The sequence below is a fragment of the Quercus robur genome, chromosome 3 (assembly GCF_932294415.1).
Source record: "Quercus robur chromosome 3, dhQueRobu3.1, whole genome shotgun sequence".
Classification (NCBI taxonomy): domain Eukaryota; kingdom Viridiplantae; phylum Streptophyta; class Magnoliopsida; order Fagales; family Fagaceae; genus Quercus; species Quercus robur.
Genome location: NC_065536.1, coordinates 55,666,738 through 55,687,533, shown reverse-complemented (window position 1 = coordinate 55,687,533; position 20,796 = coordinate 55,666,738). Strand labels below are relative to the sequence as shown.

Sequence of the window (20,796 nt, the reverse complement as noted above, 5' to 3'; positions counted from 1 at the left end):
TAATCTAATTTAATACATTAATTAGACTATTTTCATATATTTATAAAAATTATTTTAAATCTTTTAATTCTAAAAATATCGAAACAATTAGTATTAGAATAATACCATATTTTAAATGGTCAATGTCTCTCTATGTAATGTTGAAGCTCAGCTATTAAACAATGGATTTTTAGTAATGAATTTGTCAAAAATCTATTAATTTTAATTTGGACAGAAAGGGAAAAGAAGAGTAAAGTTTTTGAAAAATTAAGAATTTTTACACACTTAAACTACTACTAAAATAGTAAAATGTATTAAAAAAATGTTAAACATTTGAAAAGAGTATAAAATTTTAAAAATAATTTTTATTTATTAAAATTTTAAAGACCTTACTTTTTTCTTTTAAAAAAGAATATTTTACAACACTATAGATAAAATACTATTTTATTTTAAGAGGTATTCTGAGTGGAGGTGTGACGTGCAGTGTGACTTTGTGATACTCTTTCCTGTTTGTGTTTTGTTTCTCCCAAAAAAAATAAATAATTTTTTTTTTATCCGAATCTTGTATTTATATGTTAAAAAAAAAACTAAGGATAAAGTGACGGACCTCGGTGTCGGAAAAAATGGCACTGTGTATTCCTCTTCCTTCATGCCGGTTCAGTCACAGACCGGTTCGTTCTTCTCTCGAACGCCAAGAACACTTTGGTCGTATTGCTCCTGTCTACGATAATGTAACTCTCCACTCTCATCTCCTCCTTTTCCTTCAATTCTTCTTTTTTTTTTTTTTTTTTTTTTTTTTTTTTTGAGCTCTCTTTTATATCCTTCTAACTAAAAATGCAGTTGAATGACTTGCTGAGTTTGGGTCAGCATCGTATATGGAAAAGAATGACTGTTTCATGGACTGGGTATTTTTTTTTTAATATTATTCTTATTAGTCTTTTTTTTTTTTTTTTTATTTGAAAATTTTGTTTGTTTAATGTTGGAATTGTGGGTGTTAGAGCGAAAATGGGAGACTGTGCGTTGGATTTGTGTTGTGGAAGTGGGGATTTTGCATTTCTTTTGTCCGAGAAAGTTGGGTCCAATGGCAAGGTATGTTCTTCCATTGTTCCAACACTAGCATTGTTGTAAGTTTAGTTTATGCAGTAACAATTGCTTCGTGTCGGTAAGGCTTGGCCCCCAATGCCTGCTACAACAATATAGAGTGAGCATGGTAAATCTAGCGGTTAACAAATTAAAAGAGTGGAAAAGTTTCTTGATAGCCATTTCTAGTAGTGGAATTTTCTGCTTTGATTCTGAAAATATTGTCTATAAGTGAATTTAAAGTGCACTAACAGTAGTGTTAATAGCCAATGCTGCAAAGGCACTAATATCATGTGTTTCGTTGTAGGTGGGTTGAAGGCGATGCACTTGAGTTACCATTTTCTGATGGTTACTTTGATGCCATTACAATGGGTTATGGGCTACGAAATGTGGTTGATAAAGAAAGAGCCATGCAGGAGATGTTTAGAGTTCTGAAACCAGGTCTTACAATCTCTATATCTATTAAAAAATATGAAATTGGATGATTGTGATAGTGAGGCCGTAATATTTTTCGTTGTTGTGGGCTTTTCAGGCTCAAGAGTATCTGTTCTTGATTTCAATAAAAGCACACAGCCTTTTACTAATTTAATTCAGATAGTCACATATGTATATTACAATAAAAAATTACGGGAATTTTTTATTTTATTTCTAGTGCTCAAGTTTAAATATTCTATTGTGATATTGGGTTTGTCAGAATTGAATATTTACATATTGGAATTCACTTGTCATGATGAATTATCAATTGTGATATCACTTGTTGAGTGAGAAGTAAAGTTAATATCTTGGAAGATTTCACATAATTTCTTGATACAACATGCTGTGACACCATGGTAAACAAAATTTCAAAACCTTGGAAGGTTTCTTGATAGTTGAACTTTCCTTGTTTAAGTTTAGTGTTTCCTATTGTATACCCCCTGTAGACATGGGAGGCTCTTTTTTCTTATTCAATGCATTTTTTACTTATTAAAAAAGAAGATGATATTTGGGCCCAACAATGTTTTATTTAACTATTAATACACTCTCCTCACTGCTTACATGTAAGTATCATAATGTCTTTCTGCTTCATTTTAAGTCACTATTTGCACTTTTTATTCATATCAGTTGTTGTATCTCTTTCTTATTAGATTTGACAATGTTGTGACTATAGGACATTGAGTTCAACGCTATTATGGTACCTGTTGCAGAAATAAATCAATTTGTCTTAAATGTATCTGTTTTGCAAGGTATGGATGATTGACAATGTAGTTGTCCCAGTGGCAACTGGTTATGGGCTTGCAAAGGAGTATGAATATTTGAATAGCTCAATCAAGGAATTCTTAACAGGTTGATCTCCCCTGGCTAACTTTGGATCATGCAATTTTAGGTGTATCTGGTTGTTAGTAAACAACCAGAAATCAACGTTTGGCTTAATCATGTTAATATTACATATCTAATTGGTGTACTTTGTATCTCTATGTCAAGGAATTCCTTGGGCCTTATTATAATAATACTACCATGTTTTTTCATTCTGCTAAAATCATATGAAGCTCTGGAAAAGTGCTTTGCTTTGAAAAAATAAACTACTGTCAATTATGTTATTTCTTAAGACAATGAATGGTAGCATGTCGATTCAGGATAGTAACTAACTATTAGTGAATAAATGAGCTGAATCCAAAGTTATGTTAGTCATAGGGTCTGTTTATTGCCACCATAGTTGCTTTTTTTTTTTAAATATTTTAAAATCCAATTGGGTGATTGGAAATTATGTCTTTTGATACAGGGAAAGAGTTAGAGAGGCTTGCTTTACAAGTTGGATTTTCTAATGCTAGACATTATGAGATTAGTGGAGGCCTCATGGGGAACTTGGTAGCCACACGCTAAATGCAATCCATGCTTGGTATTCTTCTGGCAAGTTTCAATTTTTGATTTAAGAGAAAGATTCAATTCATTGATTGTAACTATTTGATTTGTACTCATTGAGCTCATGAAGTTCTAAATTGTTTAAATATCTGGGTTTTCTTGTGATTGCTAAACTGTGATATTACATTAAACACTACCACTTAAGGATTTGTAGGAGCTCTTGTTTCCTTTTCTGCTCATATATTTAGCGTCTTTGGAGTTTTGGCTGCTTCATCAGGTTTTTTGCTATAAATAGAGAAGACATTAAAATGCTGAATGTCAACTGTGAAGCTTATATTCCAAATACATACATAGGTATGTATGTATTTTATTGTCATGCAACTCTACTATCTCTAGATTCCTTCCTTCTGTCTACTCTTTTGAGTCACAGAACACACAGGTTTATCTATTGGTAGATAGTCTACACAACGTCAGGAGACTCAACAACAGGAATGCTCGTCTCATGCCTCTATGTGCCAATCATGCATCAGTCCAACTCTCTGCCTGATACACTCTACATACACTAGGACAATGTCCTCCAACCTCCTATTATCCATGCTCCATTTCACATCCAATTAATGCTCTGTCCTGTCACACTTTTCTTCCAAACTCAAATTGTTTTCAAGTTCTCTCTCTGTTATGTCTTCTGTGAGCCTAGGGCTTCTGTAATTCTTGAGTTTAGTAGAAGTTGTGTCTTGTCATGTACAAGTTTCTATCCCCAACAGAGTGGGAAATTTCTGAGGTCTGGCTTGTAAATTATTCAACGAATGGAAGATTTTCTAGAGTGGATGTAAATGAAGTTCTCTTTGACTAAGTAGGAAGGAGAAGAAGACGTAGGGATGAAGGTAAACTTGAGGATGTGACATGAAATGACAATTCTACTTGATAGCCAAACAGTATTTGGAATTGCCTTTGTTCATAGGAAGATCCAAAAAATATACCCTTGTAAAGATCAAGGAAAGGGTTTGGCAAAAAGTTCAAGGATGTAAAGAAAAATTTCTATTCAATGTGGGAAGAGAGGTGCTTATCAAGGTAGTTGCTTAAGCAATCCCACGTATACTACAAGTTAAAAATATTGGCATTACTATGTGAAGAATTAATATCAATGATTTGTAAATCTTGGGGGTCAAAGAAAAGATGAAAGCAAAATCCATTGGGTCAGTTGGATTCGACTTTGTGAACCTAAGGAATTAGGAGGCATGGGCTTTTGGGATCTACGAGCTTTCAACTCGGCTCTAGTAGCTAAGCAAGTTTGGAGGATGAGGACTAATAATCAGTCTCTGATTTACAGGGTTTTCAAAAAGAGATACTTTCCTTCATGCTCTTTCATGGAAGCTCATATTGGTCATACACCTTATGTGTGGAGATGTATTCTATGTGCAGGAAGAGTAATCAAGAATGGTGGCGTAAGGTGATCTCACAAAGAAGAATCCTAGAGGAAGAATCAACAATAAGCAAACTTGTAGATGAAACAACCTAGCAATGGAATGTGGATCTATGGGAGTTGGTTTTCTTGCCTTTCAAAGCTAAAGAAATTAAAAAAATTCCGCTTAGCACAGATCTACCTGCTGATAGACTAATCTAGCTTTGCACCATAATGGAGGTTTTACTGTCAAAAGTGCTTACCAAAATTTCTCTTGATAGCAGACAAGACAATTATGAAGCAGAGTGTTAAAAGGGGGAAAGGGGGAGAAGGTTTTGGAAAAGAATGACAGATGGACACACCAAACAAAATCAAGATGTTTTCTTGGGTCACTTGTAGTGTGAAGAAAACTGTGTTTGTTAGAGAGAATATTCTAGAAGAAAATATCAAATGAGAAATTCTGTATATAGTATTGAATAGATTACAATGTAATACATCTTATATATGCTAACTAACCATAACTGATTAGGCGCCAAAACTCTATCCTAACAGAATTTTTTAGTGTCCAATAGTATAGAAACGCGTGGACCAACAGAGTAACTAACTAATACTCAAAGCCTTATACTAAGCTACATACAGTTTTACAAATCTATTAATCAACTACAAGTCGTTTAAGCAGCACTGAACTTGTCTGTTAACTGATACAGCACCATGATCAAACCATGATCCTTTACATCCCCCCTCAAATGAAGGGGAGGAAGGCCCATGAGTTTGAAGGAAAGAGCATGAAACCTAGAGGAGGGCAAACTCTTGGTAAACAGATCAGCCAATTGGTCCAAAGTTGAAATATACTTGATGATCATATCCCTATTCAAAACTTTCTCTTGAACAAAATGATAATCAAGTTCAATATGTTTAGTTCTGGCATGAAAAATAGGATTAGAAGCTAAAGCAAGAGGTGAAACATTGTCACACCACAAAATTGGAGGATGATACAAATAAATCCCTAAGTCTTTGAGAAGCATCCTCAGCCAATACAGCTCTGTAGTGGTTATAGCAAGGGACCTGTACTCAGCTTTAGTTGAAGATTTAAACACAACTGATTGTTTCTTAGTAGACCAGGTGATGGGGGAATTCCCTAAAAAGACAACCATGCCAGTAATAGACCTTCTATCAATGGGATCCCCAGCCCAAACAGCATCACAATAGGCAGAAAGATTGAGAGGACCAGACCTAAAATAGATGCCCAAGTGAAGAGTACCCCTTAAATATCTCAGAATTCTCTTAGCAGCAATGAGATGATGTTGAGAAGGCTTACCCATGAACTGACAAGCCTGCTGAATTGCATATGACAAATCTGGCCTAGTAAAGGTCAAGTATTCTAAAGCCCCAACAAGGCTTCTATAGGTAGTGGGATCAGGGAGAAGAGGACTGGTAGAAGGAACATAAGAATGAGTAGAAGCACAAGGATTAGAACAAGTTTTACTATCCAACATATGAAACTTAGCCAATAAATCTTTGGCATACTTAGACTGATGCACAAAGATACCATCACTAGTATATTCAATTTGCAGACCCAAGAAGTAACTTAAAGGACCCAAATCTTTGAGAGCAAAAGAGACACCAAGCTTCCTGATAATCTCAGCAACAAAAGCACTATGGTTGCCAGTAATAATAATGTCATCCACATATAGAAGTAAGTAAACAACATGATCTGAATGGATGAGGATAAACAAGTTACTGTCTGCACAAGAAGCATGGAATCCCAAGTAAAAAAGTTGAGTGGTAAAACTGTCAAACCAAGCCCTAGGAGCCTGTTTAAGGCCATAAATTGCTTTATGCAACAGACAGACATGGTGAGGCTTAGAATGATCATTATACCCAGGTAGTTGACTCATGTAGACCTCCTCATGCAACACTCCATGAAGGAAGGAATTGGAAACATCCAATTGCCTTAAGGACCAACCAAAATGAACTGCTAAAGCTAGAATTATCCTCACAGTAGTAGGCTTGACCACAGGACTGAAAGTTTCGGCATAATCTAAACCATACTGCTGCAAGTATCCCTTGGCAACAAGCCTAGCTTTAAATCTAGGAATACTACCATCTCTATTTTTCTTAACTTTGTATACCCATTTACATCCCACAACATTCTTATTAGGTGGTAAGGGAACCAGAGTCCAAATATGTTGCTGTTGCAGACTAGTAAACTCAGAATCCATTGCTTCAACCCAATGAGAATACTTAGCTGCTATAGAGTAAGATGGAGGCTTAGTACAACTATATTCAGTCTGAACAGCAAAGACTTTTGGCTTGAAAATACCATTCTTGGACCTGGTAAGCATAGGATGTGTATTGGTGGGCAAAGGAACAAGAGCTTGATGGGAACTAGTGGAATGTGAAACAGCACCAGAATCAGACTCAATAGAATTAACAGAGTTAGGAGCAGGTAACTTAGCTTGAACAGGAAGAGGATCAAAAGAATTACTAGGCATAGGAAGGGAATTAGATTCAAATAAAGCAGGACCAGAGGGAGTGCTAGAACTAGATTAAGATAGGCCTAGAGTAGAATTTGGAAGCAAGGAAGAAAACCAGACATCAAAGGAAGGAGAAGAAGTAGCAGAAATTGTGGAAGTAGACTCAGAATTAGGAACAGGATAGAGAGGAAAAACAGATTCATCAAACACACAATGACAGGAAATGTAAATTCTACCTGTAAGAATATCTAAGCAAATATAACCCTTGGATTGAGGAGGATAACCAAGAAAAATACATTGTCTAGACTTGGGATCAAACTTATGAGAATTGTAAGGCTTCAAGAAAGGGCAACATGCACAACCAAAGGTTTTCAAAGCATGAAGAGGTGGTTTGTGATCATACAACTTTTCCCCGGGTGAAATAAAGTTCAAAACAGAAGAGGGAACTCTATTTAGAAGATAAACTGTAGTACAAAAAGCATATGACCAATAGGAAAGAGAAAGATTAGAATGATGAAGCATAGATAATCCACTTTCCTGTGTTTCCTCTCAGCAATACCATTCTGCTGAGGGGAATAAGGACAGGATAGTTGATGTTGAATCCCATGCTCCAAACAAAAAGATTTGAAGTTGTTATTAACAAACTCACCACCACTATCAGACCTTAAGATCTTGATTTTAGCATTAAATTGAGTTGATACATGTTTATGAAAAGGAAGCTTGTGCGTTTTAGCACTTATACAAGATACTTGAAATAGTTGGATTTTCTGAATAAGTTCCACAATATGGGATAATATAATGTTGAGAGAGTAAAACTTAGGTAGAATATCATAGGTATAGTTTATTTTTTCAGTTAAATTCAAACACGTAGTTGTATTATATTTAATTTTTCTTGAAAAAGATAACACTGTTTGTACCTCTTTTGGTGGTGGCTGGTAGTGTTAATAAAGGTCGGACTTCGGAGTGCCTTTAAGTTTGAGAATATGTGGTTGAAAGAAGAGGGTTTTGTAGAGAGGGTTCGACAATGGTGGAATGGGTATTGCTTTTTGGGCTCTCCTAGCTTTATTCTGGCACGTAAATTTAAAGCACTTAAAAAAGACTTGAAAAAGTGGAATAAGGAGGAATTTGGGGATCTGGCCTTTAGGAAGAAATGTCTCTTATCTGAATTGTTGGGTTTGGATGCTAAGGAGGACTTGTCAAGTCTTTCTCAGGAGGATCAAACTCGTCGTATTCAGATCAAAGGTGAGATTGCACATCTTGCCTCTTTGGAGGAGATTTCTTGGAGACAAAAGTCCTAGATGTTATTTGTGAAGGAGAGGGACAATAATACTTGCTTTTTTCATCGGATTGCAAACTCCCATAGAAGAACTAATCATATTCGGGGTATAGAGGTGGATGGTGTTCTCTATGAGGATGAGGAAGAGGTGCGGTCTAAGTTGGTCCATTTTTATCAAAATTTGTACTCTGAGTCTGATACTTGGCGCCCTTCTATGGATGGTTTAGAGTTTGCTAGAATTGAGAAGGATAAGCGGCTTGAATTAGAGAGGGATTTTTCTAAGGAGGAAGTGGTAAAGGTTCTTCAAGAGATGGAGGGTGACAAAGCCCTAGGTCTTGACAGTTTTACTATGACATTTTTTCAAAAATGCTAGAGTATAGTGGAAATAGATGTCATGGCCTTTTTTGATCATTTCCATAGGAGCTCAGAGTTTGAACGGTCTCTGAATACTTCTTTTCTATCTCTAATCCCCAAGAAAAATAATGCATTGAATATCAAAGATTTTAGGCTCATTAGCTTAGTGGGCAGTGTGTATAAACTTTTGCCTAAGGTTTTGGCTAATAGATTGAGGCGGGTGCTGGATAAACTTATTTCAGAGTCATAGAATTCTTTTGTTGGTGGCAGACAGATTTTGGATGCTTATTGCTAATGAATGTTTAGACAGTAGACTGAAGTGTTGTACTCCGGGGGTGGTGTGTAAGTTAGATATTGAGAAAGCATATGATCATGTGAATTGAGACTTTTTGTTTTATCTGTTGGAGGGGATGGGCTTTGGGGATAGATGGAGAAGATGGCTAAAGACTTGTGTCTCTACCATTCGCTTCTCAGTCCTGATTAATGGATCTCTTGTTGGTTTCTTTGGTAGCTCTAGAGACCTTAGACAAGGTGATCCTTTATCTCCCCTTCTCTTTCTTTTGATCATGGAGGTTTTAAGTCGTATTTTGAAGAAAATTGAGGTAGGTAGTTTCATTCAGGGTTTTCAAGTGGGTCCTATTAACTCTACTGGTATCCGTATTTCTCATCTGTTATTTGCTGATGATACCATATTTTTCTGTGATGCCTCTAGAGAGCAGATTCTTTCTATCAGATTGGTTATGACTTGTTTTCAAGCCTTTATTGGTTTGAAGGTGAATGTGGGGAAAAGTAAAATTGTCCCCATTGGGGAGGTGTGTAACATTCAGTCTTTGGCTAATATTTTCCAATGCAGGGTGGGTAGTTTGCCTATGATTTTCTTGGGTATGCCTTTGGGAACTTTGTATAAAACAATCTCTATTTGGAATCCGATCCTTGAGAGGATGGAAAAGAAGCTTTTAGGCTGGAAGCGGCTTTATTTGTCAAAGGGTGATAGACTCACACCTTGCTAAAAAGTATCCTTTCAAGCCTTCCGATTTATTACCTTTCCCTTTTTACTATTCCTAAAGTTGTGGCAACTAGATTGGTACGCATTCAGAGGAACTTCTTGTGGGGTTCATTAGTTGAGTGTTTCAAAAATCCTTTGGTGGCTTGGGAAAAGGTTTGCTTACCGCATGAGTTGGGTGGTTTGGGAATTCGGAATTTGGTGTCTTTTAATCAGGCCCTATTAGGGAAATGGCTTTGGAGGTATGGCCAAGAAACCACTCATCTGTGGCGAAGGGTCATTGCCATGAAATATGGGGAGAGAAAAGGGGGTTGGTGCACTAGAGCTTGTAGTAGGGCTCATGGTTGTGGGTTATGGCGGAGTATTAGTGAAGGGTAGGAAAATTTCGCTTAGCATTTCTCTTTTGTAGTGGGGGATGGTTCTCGTATTCTTTTTTGACATGATAAGTGGACTGGGGATGTTCCTCTTAAAATTTTTTATCCTCAGTTATTTTTGGGTTCAGCCAATAAGGAGGCTTGCATTTCTTATGTGTTAAGCCCTTCAATGGGAGATAATGTCAGAGTGTGGAGTTTACGATTTTATAAGGAATTTAATAATTGGGAGTTAGCGGCTTCCTACTCCCTCCTTTTCATCCAAACCCGAATTCCTAGGGGTGGAGGGTGTGATAAGCTTCGTTGGGATCTTAATGGAAGTGGAAAGTTTGAGACTCGGTCTTTTTATCATATGATTCGAAATGCAGCTCCTTCCACTTTCCCTTGGAAGGGCATTCAGAAAGTTAAGGTTCCTAAAAGGGTGGCTTTTTTTATGTGGTCAGCAGCTCATGGTCAAATTCTAACTTTGGATAACCTTATGCTTCTTGGTCGCTCTTTGACGAATCGTTGTTGTATGTGTTGTTGTAATGCGGAATCTATAGATCACCTGTTATTTTCTTGCCCGATAGCTCATTCGTTGTGGATGTATATGATTCGGTTGTTTGGGTCATGCCAAGTTCAGTTGTGGACTTATTATTTTGTTGGTATCATTGGCTTGGGAAGTATAGTTCTGATATTTGGAATTTGGTTCTAGGCTGTTTAGTGTGGACTATTTGGACCAAATGGAATCGGCAGTCTTTTGAGGATGAAGGGAAAACTGTGGTTCAGTTAGTACAGTTTTGCCAACGGGTTCTCTTTGATTGGTCTTGATGTTGGGGTTTATCGGATTGTTCTACCCTTATGGATTTTCTTTCGTCTATTAGAATAGATTAGGAGCTACTTCTGTATTTTTGTTCCTCCTTTTCATTTGTTCACTACCATGAACTTTTTGTTGTTTTTCTTGCTTTTCTTTTTTCTTCATAATATTCTTTTCTTACTTATCAAAAAAAAAAAAAAAAAAAAAAATACAACTAGGTATTTAAATTTATTTAGGATACCTAATATATTGCACCTAAGTTTTACTCAAGTTGAAAACTCAATCCCGATATGCGAGCGCACAAGTATTGTTAATCTCCCTTCATTAATTACTTGTATACCACCGGGAAAAATGAGACAATACATTTTGTTACAAACTATTGAGAACTTGGAGAAAGCTAACTGTAATATTAGAAATGAAAACATTGCCATAATTCTTATGTTTTAGCTGGTAACATTAGTAAGATTAGTGATGATATTGAATTGATATAATTTTCTACCTTACTATGTCAAGTAAGTAATTTTTAAAACAGATATAATATTGTAGTTTGTAAAAACCAAAAGACAATGATAAAAGGGCATTTTACATGTAGCATTTGCTGAATGAGGTTGATTTGATGACCAAAGGTCTGGTGAGGCTAATGTGGCTTCAAAGATAGTAGTTTGTTGTGGTTGTTCTGAATGTCCACGGAGTCATATAATCCGATAGTAATTTCGAAGGAGTCTATTTCATTCAATTTGGAGGTTTTGTTCCCCTAAAACATCCCAAAAAATAGTGCTTGTAACATAATTCTTAATATCTGCACAATGGACTTTCAGTTGGACTTGCTCATTGATATATTCTCTTTTGGATATTATATGCTGGGGTCATGCCTTGCTTTCAATTGAGATAGATAAAGTAAATATAATTTGTGTTTACATGTTTCTATAAGGTAATCTTCATACCAATTTACACAGCATTTGTGTGGCTTTCTTGGAAGAGTTTCAAACTTTTTGCGTATATTTTAATTTCTTTTGTAAACATGTGCGTATGTGTGTACCTGCATGAGTACCATTTCTTGAGATGTTTTTGCATTCATTTGGACAGATGAAAGCCCTGTATCATCAGATGAGGATTTTAGTGGTGGAGAGATGGGAGGTTCAGGAAGCTCAAATGAGGGGTGAAGATCGAGATCTTAAAGATAGATAGGCTATTATGTAGGTTTGGCAGTCACATTGGTACATTGAAGCTGGAATTCTCGAAGAAGAAGAAGAAAGGAAAGTTACCAAGAGAAGCAAGGCAAACATTGCTTGAGTGGTGGAGTGTTCACTATAAATGGCCATATCCAACGGTAAATTTTTCCTTAATATTCATTTCCATAAACCATGCTCTCCTAATATCCATTTTAATCATGTATGATAGCAAGTAGGTATTTGGCTGCATCTATAAATTTTTGCTTGATTACTTCCTTTCAATGGAACCCCACCTAAATAATTGAGCGGTGGTGATCTTTAGCTCTGTCATTTTGATGGTGTTGCTTTTGTAGCATTGTTCTTCATTCTTATGCAGGGAGCTAGTGCAGGAAAATTTTGCATTTTAGCATTCTGTCACATACTTTGTATGAGTAAAATTACATAACATTCTAAAGATTACACTGACCAGTCTGGTGACCATAATTTGCTTTACTTGAACATTCAGGAAGGTGATAAGATTGCGCTGGCTGAATCAACAGGCCTAGATCAGAAGCAAATTAACAACTGGTTTATAAACCAACGAAAGCGGCATTGGAAACCATCAGAGAATATGCAATTGGCTGTTAGGGATAATCTTTCAGGACCATTCTTTGCCGATGACTGAGGTGCATATGTACATACTCGAGTGTCTCCTGATAATTTACTGGTTGTGTTGGTTTAATGTATATTCTAAAATGGAAACTGGACTGACATTAAAATGTTTTATATCCTAGATGAAAGGAAAAATAATTGTAAATTTGGAAGTTGACCAACACTGATAATGGAAATGCCTACATATTTTTGGTTGACTACTAGTCCCTTCTTGGTTGTCTTAGGCCTCATGGCATGAAATTTTATCCAGATTACCTTTCGTGGGCTGCTATTTACGCACTGGGACACCCCCAATCTCACAAGGATGGGGTCGATCCATTTGAGAAGAATATTAGGTCTAATGTCTAAGGGAAGCTGGGGTAGGCTTTATCCGTATGGGATATTATTTTGACCAATCAGCAGAAAGTTTTAATGGATCAAAATAACTTAAAGGTTTATATCAGTTTGTATTATATCAATTAGAATGTATGCTAGGTATGGGGTTAGCACATCCATGATGATGAAAGCCTTGTCAAGTTCAAAGATTCAGGTCAAGAAACTAATGTCTCTTTCTCGATTGACTCTCGATAAAAAATTTCCTGTCAATTGACTTTTGACTGAGACATGATCGATGGAGAATTGGGAATCTTAACTTTCATCAATCCCTTAAGTCGGTTGTTAAGTATGGTTTTGTTCCCTACATGCTAAATTATATAAGAGCACATAAGAGTTGTCTTAAGAACATAGAGAGACCTAGAACGCTACATCTCCACAATATCGAAGTTCGAACAAAGAATTTGAAAACGGAATTCTTTTGGATTGATGATTGAAGGTTGAAGCCACAAAGCCAACACGGTCAAGTTGTGGAGAAAGGACTCGGTAGGTCCAGTGCATTCAGTGCAATGGCTTAGGTTAGATGGTGACACGTGTCACCATCTCAATGGGTTCTGTACCCATTGGATATTAGACCCAAGCTTGACCTGTGGAGAAAGGCGGTCCTTAAAGTTAGAGATGCATGCAGTGTGGAAGAGTTTTAATCAAAAGAATCCAAGTAGCTTGAAACATATTGTGGGGGTCACGACTAAATATGAGTATATTTCTACTATAAACTTTAATTTTAATAGTGAAACTTTTCTTAGAGTTGAGGTAAACTCTTCGAGTGTTTTCTTTTCTTTGGGATGCATCAATTGGTTTTTCACTAGTTCGTTAACAAATCACTTGTGTTATTCACTTAATACTTTATTACATACACATGGTGATTTGTTATTTGTGGTGATTAGCAAGAAATCGATTGAACTTCATAATTGTTAGTTAAATAATTGTTTAATTTAACAAAGTTGATTTACTTCTATTGTAAATTCAACAAAGGGGTCTAAATTTCTTTTCTGATGGTATTTGAACTTGGTTCACTCTATTTTAAGATTTAGTTCCTAATTTAATCTATTCTCCCCAAAAAAAAAAAAAAAGTTCCTAATTTAATCCCTGGCCCTTGTTGTCAATAGATTGTAGTCATTTCCTAAATTGATCTCTCTTTTATTGCCTACCTAGCATTGGCTTTGTCGGGACTAAAGGCGAGTGGCACTGTTTAGTGAACCATTTTTTTTTCCCAAGAAAAGATATAAGAGCATACACATTTAGTTCTCTAAAATAATATACGAGCTCAATATGAGGAATGAACCCATGAAAACACCCACATTGGCTTCCCTTCACATTAGCCAAAATGCCTTTTGGCTACAATGTTTCCCTAAAAGTAAACACTATAGTTTCTGCAAATAAATATTTTATTTATGTTTTGAAAAGTGAGTGTGAGTGTTTTGAAAAGTTGAAAAAAAAAAAAAAAAGAATGAAGAAATGATATTTAAATAAAATATAATTTAGAATAGAGAATTGGTGGTGAGTGTTTTGAAAGGTGGTTAGTTAAAATAGGAAAAAAAAGGTTCTTACTCTAAAATAAAGAGGAAAATTTTGCACAAGTTAAAGTGAATGCTCTAAGTCTAAGGTTTTAGTTAGAAAAAAAAAAGATGTGGATCTTATCTCTCATAGTTCCTCTACTCCTTTCATGGTTCTCTTCTCTCTATCATGATTTAGAGATTTCAGATCCCAAACAAGCGTCTTTCTTGTTTATATGCTAATGTAAATGGATTGAGGGTTTTTTTTTTTTTTTTTTTTTTTTTTTTAAGGTCGTTGGTATCTTTGGTGACATTAAAAATGATATTTTAATATAATTGTTGGCCATGCCATTTTTTTCATCCACCAAATAATGTTAGAGACTATTTTAATATAATAAAAAAAATTAGAGACTAAATTAATACATTTGAAAAGTTAATGATCATTTTAAAATTGAGGCAAACCTTAGGATAAAAAATAATTCAATAAAATTGCTAGTTGCACACGGCATTGAAAGAGGAATTTGGTGGATTCGATAATATTTAAAATAAGGAAAGGGACCGGCTAAAAAGGAAAGGAATTCGATTAAGCTTAAGTAAATGCTATGACACCAACAAAACTACCCAAAAAAAAAAAAAAAAACTACAAAAAGATTTCATTTTCAAGAAAGAAAAACTACAAAAGATTATAGACAACATTGAGAGGGAGAGAAATGGAGTAAGTACTGATAGGAATAGAAAATGAGAGGGAAAACTAATGTTGAAGTAGCAGTTAATTTCTTGTCAAAAGATTGTGTGCGGATATTTTTGCATTTCAGAGAGCTCAAATGGCATTTCTTAAGACAATACCTTTATAGCTTAATTGATACTCATTTTTCTCAAAAAAAAAAAAAAAAAAAAAAAAAAGAAGAAGAAGAAGAAGAAGAAGAAGAAGAAGAAATCGATACTCTTTTTGGTGTTTCTAACCAAAATGTCACTCCTCCCCGCATTAGAACTATTGAATTTTTAAAAAAGATAATGACATATTTTTTGATCAAAAGCAATACAAATGAAAAATTTATAGATTCACAAAATTCCTCACCCTTATTTTAGTTCATTCATATTGAAATTAAGAGCACATTTGATACAATATAATGTTAACGATTACTAGGGAATAAGAATAAGTATTATGCTTCATAAAAAAAAAGAAAAAAAGAAAAAGCATTATAAGTGTGGGAGGGATGAATCTCTGAACCTAAGAAGGAATTGTCATCTTTGGAAATGGTGTTGAGCCTTAGTTCTCAAGGTTTTGTTTAATCTCACATCGGAGAGAGACGCCTTTCACTCATGCCTTATAAGGTTTTGGCTTAAGAATGAGTGTACCATTACTACACACTACAAATGGCATTGAGCCTTAGTCCTCAAGGTTTTGCTCAATCCCACATCGGAGAGAGACGCTTTTCACTCATACCTTATAAGGTTTTGGCCTAAGAATGAGTGTACCACTACTACACACTACAAATGGCGTTGAGCCTTAGTCCTTAAGGTTTTGCTCAATCTCATATCGGAGAGAGACGCCTCCCACTTATGCCTTATAAGGCTTTGGCCTAAGGATGAGTGTACCACTATGTGGAGGCGTTTCTCCCTGATGTGGGATTGAGCAAAACCTTGAAGACTAAGGTTCAACGCCATTTCCAAAGAGGACAATTCCTTCTTGGGGTCAAAGATTCGTCCCTCCCACAATAAGAATATAATATAATAATTATTCATATCCATTTGTTTAGTGATAACACATGAATATGATCATGAATTTGTATTTAACATTTTTTTTTAATAAATAGTAATACTTATTAGAATACACACGAAAATAATAATAGTGTTTTAAATCGGGTTTATAATACATTACATAATCAGAGCACAACTATAAAATTGCCATCAAAGTACAACTATAAAATGGCCTATCATTTGTAGTTGTATTTAACACTTAATTTGGTATAACATGATTTGATGATAAAATGAAGTCAAATTTCACACACATTTATGCTTAGGAATCAGATTTTCCAACAGTACATAGTATTCGTTTGCACTTATAAATAAACTTATTATTTATTTTTCTTACTATTTGTGGACTTTACGGAAATCCGCTTTGCTTTGCCTATTCTTATTTTTCTTACCATTTTTTTTTTTGGGAATAATTTCTTTCCTTTTTCTTTTCTTCCATTTAATGCTCATTTACTTCCGGGCTGACTTTATATTCGTACTTGCCACTGAGCCAAAGGGATTACTGAAAATCATTGTTGAACAGCCTTACAATCAAACCAATATCAAAGACAGTAACAAGAAATACCAATTAATTCCGAAAAATGAAAAAAGATTTCTCATCTGTCCCTTCCAGATGTTTTATCTTAGCAATTATCAACACTTCATTACTACTACAAACAGCAACCGCAGATCCACGAACCCAAATGGTCCAAATAACATGTGGCCACCAACTTGTGCAGAATAGGTCTGTCACTGTTTCAAATTTTGGTTATACAATGGAAAACATCAGGCAACAAATGCAAGGGTCAGGTTTTGGAGTAGCAGTCACAGGTTCAGGCCCAGATACAAACTATGGCCTTGGCCAGTGCTATGGGGATCTCTCTTTACCTGACTGTGAATTATGCTATGCAGAGGCACGCACAGCTCTTCCCCAGTGCTTTCCTCATACTTCAGGTCGCATTTACTTCGATGGTTGCTTCTTGAGGTCCGAGAATTATAGCTTCTTTGAGGAGTATACAGGACCTGGTGACAGTTCTGTATGTGGGAATACAACTAGGAAGAACTCAACGTTTGAAGAATCAGTGAAAAAAGCTTTGAGCAGTGCAGTTGTGGCTGCACCACATCTAAAAAGCCATGCGATTGCTCAGGAGGCTGTGCCTAGGGCAGTCAACGAGTCAGCTTATGCACTTGCTGATTGCTGGAGGACTTTGAATGCAAGCTCTTGTAAAGTGTGTTTGGAAAATGCGTCTGCTTCAATATTGGAATGCTTGCCTTGGTCAGAGGGTAGAGTACTGAACACTGGTTGCTTCATGAGGTACTCAGACAAAGATTTTCTCAACAAGGAACTTGGAACTCAAAGTTCTAAAGGTAACCAAAAATCCTTAATTATTGTTGTACATGCTGAGTTAAATATTGATGTACATGCTGAGTTAAATATTGATGTACACACTCTAGTTTATTAGTTATAATTGTGAAACGGTAAAATTGTGTTTTGAAAACATGATTCACAGTTATAACTGAAATTGTTTTTATGTGCTGTACATACAATCACTTACCAAAGAAATGAACCATTATGTTTGGGGGCTGGCCTTGTAGCTTTAGGGAAGAGCATGTTTTGTATTAAACTTGGTCACTTTCTATTGATGAGTTTTGCAGGTAGGACAACAGTGATTATTGTTTCAATTGTAAGTTCGCTGGTTCTTGTGGTAATTGGAATAGCAGTTGGACTTTATATCTGGAGGCAGAGAAGTATAGCAAAGAAACGAAGAGGTAAAAAGTTTTTGTTGGAAAAAGTAGCAGACATTGACTTATTCTGTAATGTTATCAATATTTTGATCACTTCAAGTTCAAGCACTTTGGATGCTTGACTTTACATAGCCTCCGAATATGTTTAGTATATTATTGAAATGAAAAACAAATAATAAAAAAATTGGGCAGTTCAATCTGTTACCTAATGCATTATTGATGGCCTCCTTTTGATTACGAATTACCACCCAAGTTCTTTTCATTTCTATTCTATTCTGGCTCCCTAGGTTCAAATGATGCAGAAAAGCTGGTGAAAATACTTAATGATATTAGCCTGAACTTCAAGTATTCCACACTTGAGAAGGCCACAGGAGGTTTTGACATTGCCAACAAACTTGGTCAAGGAGGATTTGGAACAGTTTATAAGGTAGTCTATCACAAACCTCCCCTTAACCAAAAGGTCCAAAACCACTTCCATCATATTTTGTCAGAGATTTATGGGTTTTGTCCATTACAGGGAACTCTGCCTGATGGAAGAGAGATTGCTGTCAAGAGGCTTTTCTCAAACAAGAGACATAGAGCAGAAGATTTCTACAATGAAGTAAACATTATAAGCAGTGTGGAACACAAAAATCTGGTCAGGTTATTAGGATGCAGTTGTTCAGGGCCTGAAAGCCTACTTGTCTATGAATTCCTTCCTAACACAAGTCTTGACCGATTCATCTTTGGTAATTATCAAAGTTTTACATTTGTACTACTTCTGGTCTGGTCTCACTATGCTAGATTGTAAATGATATATATCAACAATTTATATATTCTTAATTGTTTCAATAAAAATAACAGATCCAAACAAAGGAAAAGCACTGAACTGGGACAAAAGATATGAGATTATTGTGGGTACAACAGCAGGTTTAGCCTATCTTCACGATAACTCCACAATTAAAATAATTCATAGAGATATAAAAGCCAGTAACATTTTGTTGGACTCAAAATTTCGTGCTAAAATTGCTGATTTTGGGTTAGCCCGGTCATTGCAAGAAAATCAGAGTCACGTAAGCACTGCCATTGCAGGAACGCTGTAAGTATTCCATTTCTCTGTTGATTGATTGAATCATAGAAATTGGCTCTAAACAAATATCAACTTTCAACAAATCCACCTAAGAATTTTGTAGTTAGCTAATATTTGAGGCCAATAATATAAGAACATGTATCAGTGATAAGAGACTGTAATTTTATAGGTTTATTTTCGCTTGGGTTCAGCACTGTACTAAATTGCTAATAATTTTTTTTTTTAAAATGAATTTGTAGAGGATATATGCCTCCAGAATATCTAGTCCATGGCCAGTTGACCGAGAAAGTCGATGTCTACAGCTTTGGAGTGCTTCTGTTAGAGATTGTTACAGGAAGGCAGAACAACAGGACCAAAACCATAGAATACTCATCAGATTGCTTAAACAACCTAATCACAATAGTAAGCCTTAAACTTCATCTAGCCTCTTACTACTATTATTATAAATTATTGACCACTTTCGGACCTTGTAAAAGTGGGAACTTTGTGCACGGGTAGCATCCTGATTTCAGTATGCTTCAATTTTTCTAAAAAGAAAGTTGAATTAACTGAGCTCTTCTATTATTTTTTTTTTTTCTCTCCTGTTCATGTGTTTTTTTTTTCTTTGGACAAAACAGACATGGAAGCATTTTCGATCAGGGACAGTTGAGCAATTATATGACCCAAATCTATTGTTGCATAATCACCCTAATGACAATGTTAAGAATGAGATTTTAAGAGTGGTGCATATCGGACTTCTGTGCACCCAAAAGATTCAATCATTACGACCAACAATGTCAAAGGCACTACAGATGTTAACAAAGAAGGATGATCATCTCCCTGCACCTACAAAACCACCTTTTATAGATGAAAGTATGATGAAACTGACTGACAAGTGTGAGGACCCATGTAACCCTCTCAAAGCAGGAGATTCTGCTTCTATTGCTACCATCTCCGACGGTTCCTTTTGTCCCAGGTGACCATATTGCTACTGACTGTGGCACTTTCTTTCTAGCCCAGGAGACAATAGTGTAACTGTGTCAGTAAATATCACCATAACATATAATGTGCAACAAGTATCAGTTAACAGTAGTAGTTAATGTAGCTCCTTGTAATTACTACTGTAACTAATATCAGTTAGAGATTGTTTTATTTGTTAGGAATCATTTGCATAATAGATTTAGTTCACGGTTGTTATATAAATACTAGTTGTACAGTCACAAAATTTTATCTTGGAACTATATTCGATCAGTGACAGTGAGAGCATATAACTTCTATTATTCTCATATCTGTATTTAGCCCTTCTATTTATTTTATACATGTTAATTGTATATGTCCAACTCCTATTATGGCTTGAACCAATGGACAATCAAATCATCATTAATTCTAGCATAATCAGTCTCTTTGGTCAACTATACTTGTGTATAAAGAAAGTCCCCTACACAACCACCCACTGAAATATACTGTTGTCAGTAAATTGTATAACTTGTAATCTTGTTTGAGTTGTAATGTTCATTCATAAGATTAAGATCAAGTGTCCAAGATCCAGTTCAAGAGAAGGTAGACTCTAGAATTTCAACTACACTTTGATTGAATGTTGGTAGATCAAAACAAGCCTCTCAACACTATCTCAATTGAGGCTCGTTCTATCGAGGTATGAGTTCTAATCAAGTCAGTTGCTAACTTGGAACTTGTGCCCTACCTACATAAGGGTACATAATAGTTGACTCAAAAAGAGGTTTAAGAGCTTGTGTCGCGTGCTGCAAAAGATCCCTTAACCTATTTTCACCAATCTGTGAGTACAAAAAGTAAATCTCAAACAGTGTTTCTATTTGGTGATCAAAATTAAAACCACAAAGTCATCCCAGTATGTTTCCTTTGTAGATCAAAATCTTCAAGGTGGTCCTTGGAGTTACGGACATGGTTTGTGGAAGGAATTCAAGATTGAAAAGTCTAAGTGGCTTGGAGTTGATTGTGAGTCACATTAACAAGTTTTC

The 20,796-nt window shown here is 35.6% G+C and overlaps 2 protein-coding genes across 2 annotated transcripts; both read left to right on the top strand.

The window, feature by feature from the left end:
- Positions 1-496: 496 nt before the first annotated feature.
- On the top strand, positions 497-12,403 carry LOC126719815 (2-phytyl-1,4-beta-naphthoquinone methyltransferase, chloroplastic-like). Its single transcript, XM_050422326.1, has 10 exons — positions 497-710; positions 820-884; positions 978-1,068; positions 1,146-1,180; positions 1,367-1,500; positions 1,592-1,656; positions 2,283-2,382; positions 2,819-2,935; positions 11,664-11,907; positions 12,255-12,403. Exons 1-8 carry the CDS (start codon positions 603-605, stop codon positions 2,917-2,919), a joined length of 699 nt encoding a protein of 232 aa, XP_050278283.1. The 5' UTR covers positions 497-602; the 3' UTR covers positions 2,920-2,935; positions 11,664-11,907; positions 12,255-12,403.
- Positions 12,404-16,439: 4,036 nt separating this feature from the next.
- On the top strand, positions 16,440-20,087 carry LOC126718451 (cysteine-rich receptor-like protein kinase 2). The gene is made up of 7 exons (XM_050420647.1): positions 16,440-17,373; positions 17,662-17,775; positions 18,039-18,178; positions 18,269-18,479; positions 18,595-18,829; positions 19,060-19,222; positions 19,438-20,087. Exons 1-7 carry the CDS (start codon positions 16,608-16,610, stop codon positions 19,777-19,779), a joined length of 1,971 nt encoding a protein of 656 aa, XP_050276604.1. The 5' UTR covers positions 16,440-16,607; the 3' UTR covers positions 19,780-20,087.
- Positions 20,088-20,796: the final 709 nt, after the last annotated feature.

What these genes read in the sequence shown, in the direction of transcription:
- LOC126719815 (XM_050422326.1), top strand. Translation starts at nt 603, where the DNA reads ATGGCACTGTGTATTCCTCTTCCTTCATGCCGGTTCAGTCACAGACCG. An exon ending in TTGCTCCTGTCTACGATAAT is followed by an intron (nt 711 to 819) that starts GTAACTCTCCAC and finishes CTAAAAATGCAG; the next exon opens with TTGAATGACTTGCTGAGTTT. An exon ending in TTACTAATTTAATTCAGATA is followed by an intron (nt 1,657 to 2,282) that starts GTCACATATGTA and finishes CTGTTTTGCAAG; the next exon opens with GTATGGATGATTGACAATGT.
- LOC126718451 (XM_050420647.1), top strand. Translation starts at nt 16,608, where the DNA reads ATGAAAAAAGATTTCTCATCTGTCCCTTCCAGATGTTTTATCTTAGCA. An exon ending in TATAGCAAAGAAACGAAGAG is followed by an intron (nt 17,776 to 18,038) that starts GTAAAAAGTTTT and finishes CTGGCTCCCTAG; the next exon opens with GTTCAAATGATGCAGAAAAG. An exon ending in GATTTGGAACAGTTTATAAG is followed by an intron (nt 18,179 to 18,268) that starts GTAGTCTATCAC and finishes TGTCCATTACAG; the next exon opens with GGAACTCTGCCTGATGGAAG.